Here is a 6,430-nt window from a genome sequence, read left to right as displayed (position 1 = left end):
CGCGCCTGCATCCCCCCCCCCCCCCCCCCGGCCAGACACAGCAGTGGCCAAATCTCCCTGACCGCCACGTGTCCGGCGCCTCTTCTCTCAGCAACTCAGGAACATGGAAGGATACGTAGGATTGCTGAGGTGACGCAGGGTCATACGGATAATCGATGATGGACGACAGTTGGCCGTCATTGTCCATCACATGTCATAGCTTAAAGGAGAACTCCGCTAAGCTCTTGTTTACTGACTGCTTACAGACCGCATCTTTATCAATTTTTGGTGCCACATTTTGACGCGTAATACTGCGTGCGTTTTTTCTTCCAGTTTTCAGACTCTGACGTGTCAAAGTGAGTAAAACCTGTACAGATCATAGCGAGCATTATGCATTGGCCCCTTTGCTGAGTTTAGGGCCCCTTTGACTGTGGCAGTCATATACATGTGGAAATATTCTAATCATTGGAAGCTGGGGCTTGGCCCCGCCTCCTTCCCAGCAGGGTGTTTTATGCATACTTATGTTATGAGCACCATTGCATCTCTTTCAGCGGCTCCGCCTGCCAACGGTCGGAGGGTTAATAGCGAGTCATAAACAGGACAGATGGAGACGGTTGCAGCCTAATTGCATGCACAATGACAGGATGAGGGCGGAGCTTTATGAGAAGGACGGCCCATTAGGGTTAACCGCTTATGTCTGTCCCTCCAACTGAAATGATTGACAGTACAGCGTATGCAGAGCAAGGAAGGTTCCCATTGGGTAACGGGTCCTGGGGTTACTTCACCTGAAATCAGTTTCAGGTGAAGTAACCCCAGGACCCGTTACCGGTAGGTAATAATTTGGGGAGAGCAGACACTTCCATCTGTCCCCTGTCAGGGTTGTCCTGCGGCTGCACCGCCGGCCTCGCATTGTTTTGCTGGTTTGCATGTCAAATGACCAATAAACAAATTCGAGGAGCGCTGTAGCCTGCTGACACAACTGTCCTTTGTTTTTCAGGTTCATCCCGTTTCCGGACCGGAGATGGCGGAGAGCGGAGAACACCGGGACACCGAGAATAACTGGGTCATACCAAACACCGAGGTATGAGGGGGGACACTAAAGGCCCTTTGAGTACCAGTTGGCGCAAGTGATGTTCATATGGGATCATACGAGACCATCCTTGTGATGTCCACACAGTGCAGACACTTGATGATCACGATCAGGGCCGGGCCGAGGGAAAGGCAGAACAGGCGGCCACCTTGGGCACTTCATCAGGAGGGGGGCGCTTAAAGGGCAAAACGTGCAACCTATACGGCTGCTCATTGCACACATTGGCCATGTCGCCTCAGGGGGGGCGCAAAGGACCTCATCCCGACCCAGGATACGATATTCTGATTGGATGTCTCATCTGAAGTGAAGGAAACTAATACATCCTGTCATGTGCTACGGTGGCAGCGTATCACTTATTTGCATCTTCTTTTTAATTGGGCCTTTTGAAACTTGCAAAGAAATAATGTCACTTTTTTGTGTGGTTTTTGGAAACTTGATTGGGTCATAGCGGAAAAACAGAAGGCGTGTGTGTGTGTGTGCGCGCGTATGTGTCACAATCAAAATTGAACTTCTGATGAAATGTGTGGTCAGCAACAGTATTAGTGAGAAAGAACAAAAAGCGGATCCCATTGCGTGTCCCTAAATAGCCCCCTTAGACTGAGCCCGATCTCTGGCATGTGATCGTTGTGGCCCCTGTGTAGCTCAGCATGTGCAGTGTGTGATCATTGTGGCCCCCATACAGCTTGCTGTATGTGGTGTTTGATCATTGTGGCCCCTGTGTAGCTCAACATGTGCAGCGTGTGATCATTTTGGCCCGTGTAGCTCAACATGTGCGGTGTATGATCATTGTGGCCCCTGTGTAGCTCGGCATGTGGTCAATGTGGCCCCTGTGTAGCTCAACATGTGCAGTGTATGATCATTGTGGCCCCTGTGTAGCTCAGCATGTGCGGCATGTGGTCATTGTGGCTCCTGCGTACTGCGGCATGTGATCATTGTGGCCCCTGTGCATCTCAGCATTTGTAGTATGTAATGAATAGGGGCCCCTGTTTAGCTTGGCATGTGTGGCGTATGATCACTGTGGCCCCCGTGTACAGTACCTCAGCACGTGCTGCTTTTTACCATAGTGGTCCCTATGCAGCCCAGCATGTGCAGTGTGTGATCATTGTGGCCCCTATGTAGCTCTGCATGTGCAGCTTCTGATCATTGTGGCCCCATGTGTGGCTTGTGATCATTGTGGCCCCTGTGTAGCTTATTTTGTGTGGCATGTGATCACTGTGGCCCCTATGTAGCTCAGCATGTACGTTGTGTGATCATTGTGGCCCCTATGTAGCTCAGCATGTGCAGTGTATGATCATTGTGGCCCCTATGTAGCTCAGCATGTGCAGTGTATGATCATTGTGGCCCCGCTGTAGCTCAGCATGTTCTCTGTCCGCCGTATTTGTGGCCCTCACCCTTGGCTCGGGGTGTTGGTGACACGCTGACTAAACTGCGCTATTTATAGTGCTGAGTAAGATAACTCCTCGCCGTGAGCGCCGGCTGAGAAACTTCCAGGCCGCCCGCAGAGTCACGCCAGATATACAGATTACATGTGGAAATAAAGAGCAGCCAATCAGAATGGAGCGTATCATCATTGCGGAAAGGAAAGCGTCCCTCTGATTGGCTGCAATGTGCCGGGCGTTGTGTTATTAAGCTGTATGGTAGAACCCTCGCTGCCCAACCCCCACCCAATTTTTATTTAAAGCCAAATTCCAGGAAGATCTAACAGATACAAATGTATCCAGATATATAATCCGCATATCATGACATGTATTTATACCCCCTTCACCCACAAAGTAACATTGTATATAAACATTGTACAGAGGGAGATGGAGAGATACAAAGTAACATTGTACAGAGGGAGATGGAGAGATACAAAGTAACATTGTACAGAGGGAGATGGAGAGATACAAAGTAACATTGTACAGAGGGAGATGGAGAGATACAAAGTAACATTGTACAGAGGGAGATGGAGAGATACAAAGTAACATTGTACAGAGGGAGATGGAGAGATACAAAGTAACATTGTACAGAGGGAGATGGAGAGATACAAAGTAACATTGTACAGAGGGAGATGGAGAGATACAAAGTAACATTGTACAGAGGGAGATGGAGAGATACAAAGTAACATTGTACAGAGGGAGATGGAGAGATACAAAGTAACATTGTACAGAGGGAGATGGAGAGATACAAAGTAACATTGTACAGAGGGAGATGGAGAGATACAAAGTAACATTGTACAGAGGGAGATGGAGAGATACAAAGTAACATTGTACAGAGGGAGATGGAGAGATACAAAGTAACATTGTACAGAGGGAGATGGAGAGATACAAAGTAACATTGTACAGAGGGAGATGGAGAGATACAAAGTAACATTGTACAGAGGGAGATGGAGAGATACAAAGTAACATTGTACAGAGGGAGATGGAGAGATACAAAGTAACATTGTACAGAGGGAGATGGAGAGATACAAAGTAACATTGTACAGAGGGAGATGGAGAGATACAAAGTAACATTGTACAGAGGGAGATGGAGAGATACAAAGTAACATTGTACAGAGGGAGATGGAGAGATACAAAGTAACATTGTACAGAGGGAGATGGAGAGATACAAAGTAACATTGTACAGAGGGAGATGGAGAGATACAAAGTAACATTGTACAGAGGGAGATGGAGAGATACAAAGTAACATTGTACAGAGGGAGATGGAGAGATACAAAGTAACATTGTACAGAGGGAGATGGAGAGATACAAAGTAACATTGTACAGAGGGAGATGGAGAGATACAAAGTAACATTGTACAGAGGGAGATGGAGAGATACAAAGTAACATTGTACAGAGGGAGATGGAGAGATACAAAGTAACATTGTACAGAGGGAGATGGAGAGATACAAAGTAACATTGTACAGAGGGAGATGGAGAGATACAAAGTAACATTGTACAGAGGGAGATGGAGAGATACAAAGTAACATTGTACAGAGGGAGATGGAGAGATACAAAGTAACATTGTACAGAGGGAGATGGAGAGATACAAAGTAACATTGTACAGAGGGAGATGGAGAGATACAAAGTAACATTGTACAGAGGGAGATGGAGAGATACAAAGTAACATTGTACAGAGGGAGATGGAGAGATACAAAGTAACATTGTACAGAGGGAGATGGAGAGATACAAAGTAACATTGTACAGAGGGAGATGGAGAGATACAAAGTAACATTGTACAGAGGGAGATGGAGAGATACAAAGTAACATTGTACAGAGGGAGATGGAGAGATACAAAGTAACATTGTACAGAGGGAGATGGAGAGATACAAAGTAACATTGTACAGAGGGAGATGGAGAGATACAAAGTAACATTGTACAGAGGGAGATGGAGAGATACAAAGTAACATTGTACAGAGGGAGATGGAGAGATACAAAGTAACATTGTACAGAGGGAGATGGAGAGATACAAAGTAACATTGTACAGAGGGAGATGGAGAGATACAAAGTAACATTGTACAGAGGGAGATGGAGAGATACAAAGTAACATTGTACAGAGGGAGATGGAGAGATACAAAGTAACATTGTACAGAGGGAGATGGAGAGATACAAAGTAACATTGTACAGAGGGAGATGGAGAGATACAAAGTAACATTGTACAGAGGGAGATGGAGAGATACAAAGTAACATTGTACAGAGGGAGATGGAGAGATACAAAGTAACATTGTACAGAGGGAGATGGAGAGATACAAAGTAACCTTGTATATAAACATTGTACAGAGGGGGATAGAGAGATACAACGGTTACTTTGTATCTCCCTCTGTACAATGTTTCTTGATGTAATTGAACGAATGACATGTGATCCGGTTTTGGTTTCAGGGTCTCACACTGGAGACGGTGGGATTTGACAATGGCGAATCACTGGCCAGTCAGGAAGAAGTGAAACCTGCAGGTAATAAATCAGGCGAATGGACAGTTCAGTGGGCGGAGACTCTGAGAGAAGTTTGTTGATTGGATGGCTGCGGGTTCAGAGGAACACTCTCATTTTTGCCCTCTCTGGTTGTGTTTTAAAATGAACCCGTCACAAAGCAAAGTGACTTTGTAAGAAGCAATAGATGGAAGCTGACATTCTCTGTATTCCCGGCTGCAATCCATTATGAGGGAAAGCTGTATATGTTTTTTTTCCTTTTCTTTAATTCCTCCACAGGTCCCAGGGCCCCACACATATCTGTCACAGACAGGGGCCCATATCAGCAGGGAGAGGATTTGTCCAGGAGATTCAGTAGCATACGTAAAGGGTTCATGGAGACAAGTCTCATGAAGGTGCTCGGGGCACACAAGAGTCACAAAGGGCACGGGTTGCTTAGGAGTCACAGTGGTTTGCTGGGTGACACAGGATGCTTAGGGTGCTCTGGGGTCATGGGGTGACACGGGAGTCACAGGGGTCATGGGATGACATGGGGAACACAGAGTCATTGGAGGAGCAGGAGCGCTGGGGTCAAAGAGTAATTGGAGGAGCAGGAGCGCTGGGGTAACTAGAGCACAGAGGGGGTCACTCGAGGAAAAGGAGAGCTGGGGTCACTGGAATACACAGGGTGTCACTGGAGGAACAGGAGAGCTGGGGTCACTGGAATACACAGGGTGTCACTGGAGGAACAGGAGAGCTGGGGTCACTGAAATATAATTGGAGGAGCAGGAGCGCTGGGGTAACTAGAGCACAGAGGGGGTCACTCGAGGAAAAGGAGAGCTGGGGTCACTGGAATACACAGGGTGTCACTGGAGGAACAGGAGAGCTGGGGTCACTGGAATACACAGGGTGTCACTGGAGGAACAGGAGAGCTGGGGTCACTGGAATACACAGGGTGTCACTGGAGGAACAGGAGAGCTGGGGTCACTGAAATACAAAAAGGGGTCACTGGAGGAACAGGAGAGCTGGGGTCACTGGAATACACAAGGGTTCACTGGAAGAACAGGAGAGCTGGGGTCACTGAAGCACATAGGGTTCAAAGAGTCACCGGAGGAACAGAAGTGCTGGGGTAACTGGAGCACACTGGAGTCACTGGAATACACAAAGGGTCAGTGTAAGGGGCCCTGAAATTTCTGACGGCTGCCCTGAGCAGAAGTGCTGGGGTCAATGGAAACACTGGGGTCATTAAAGTACACAGGGGTCACTGGAGACACTGGGGTGATCAGTGGAGTTGCAGGGGTTGCTGGACTAGCAGGAGGTAAAAGGGCAGAGTCACTGGAAGCGTGCTAACCCCTCCGGACCTAACCCCTCCGGACCTAACCCCTCCGGACCTAACCCCTCCGGACCTAACCCCTCTGGACCAAACCCCCCGGAGCCTAACCCCTCCGAACCTTACCCCTCCGCACCTAACCCCTCCGCACCTAACCCCTCCGCACC

At 47.9% G+C, this 6,430-nt stretch overlaps 1 protein-coding gene and 1 long non-coding RNA gene across 2 annotated transcripts in view; both read left to right on the top strand.

Moving 5' to 3' along the window:
- Positions 1 to 4,940, top strand: part of LOC108795213 — a 10,222-nt gene extending 5,282 nt beyond the window's left edge. Inside the window, exons 2-3 of the long non-coding RNA XR_001941743.1 lie at positions 977 to 1,060; positions 4,906 to 4,940. This is a non-coding gene — a long non-coding RNA (uncharacterized LOC108795213). The remainder of the gene's footprint in view (positions 1 to 976; positions 1,061 to 4,905) is intronic.
- A 543-nt stretch (positions 4,941 to 5,483) lies between these two features.
- Positions 5,484 to 6,430, top strand: part of PBXIP1 (PBX homeobox interacting protein 1) — a 14,070-nt gene continuing 13,123 nt past the window's right edge. Inside the window, exon 1 of the mRNA XM_018566397.1 lies at positions 5,484 to 5,531. Coding sequence (XP_018421899.1) covers positions 5,484 to 5,531 — 48 coding nt within the window. The remainder of the gene's footprint in view (positions 5,532 to 6,430) is intronic.

The sequence above is a fragment of the Nanorana parkeri genome, unplaced genomic scaffold, assembly GCF_000935625.1.
Source record: "Nanorana parkeri isolate BGI_ZX_2015 unplaced genomic scaffold, ASM93562v1 scaffold947, whole genome shotgun sequence".
NCBI classification, from domain to species: Eukaryota; Metazoa; Chordata; class Amphibia; order Anura; family Dicroglossidae; genus Nanorana; species Nanorana parkeri.
Note: the sequence above shows the minus strand (reverse complement) of the source record. Positions and strands in the feature narration are given on the sequence as shown.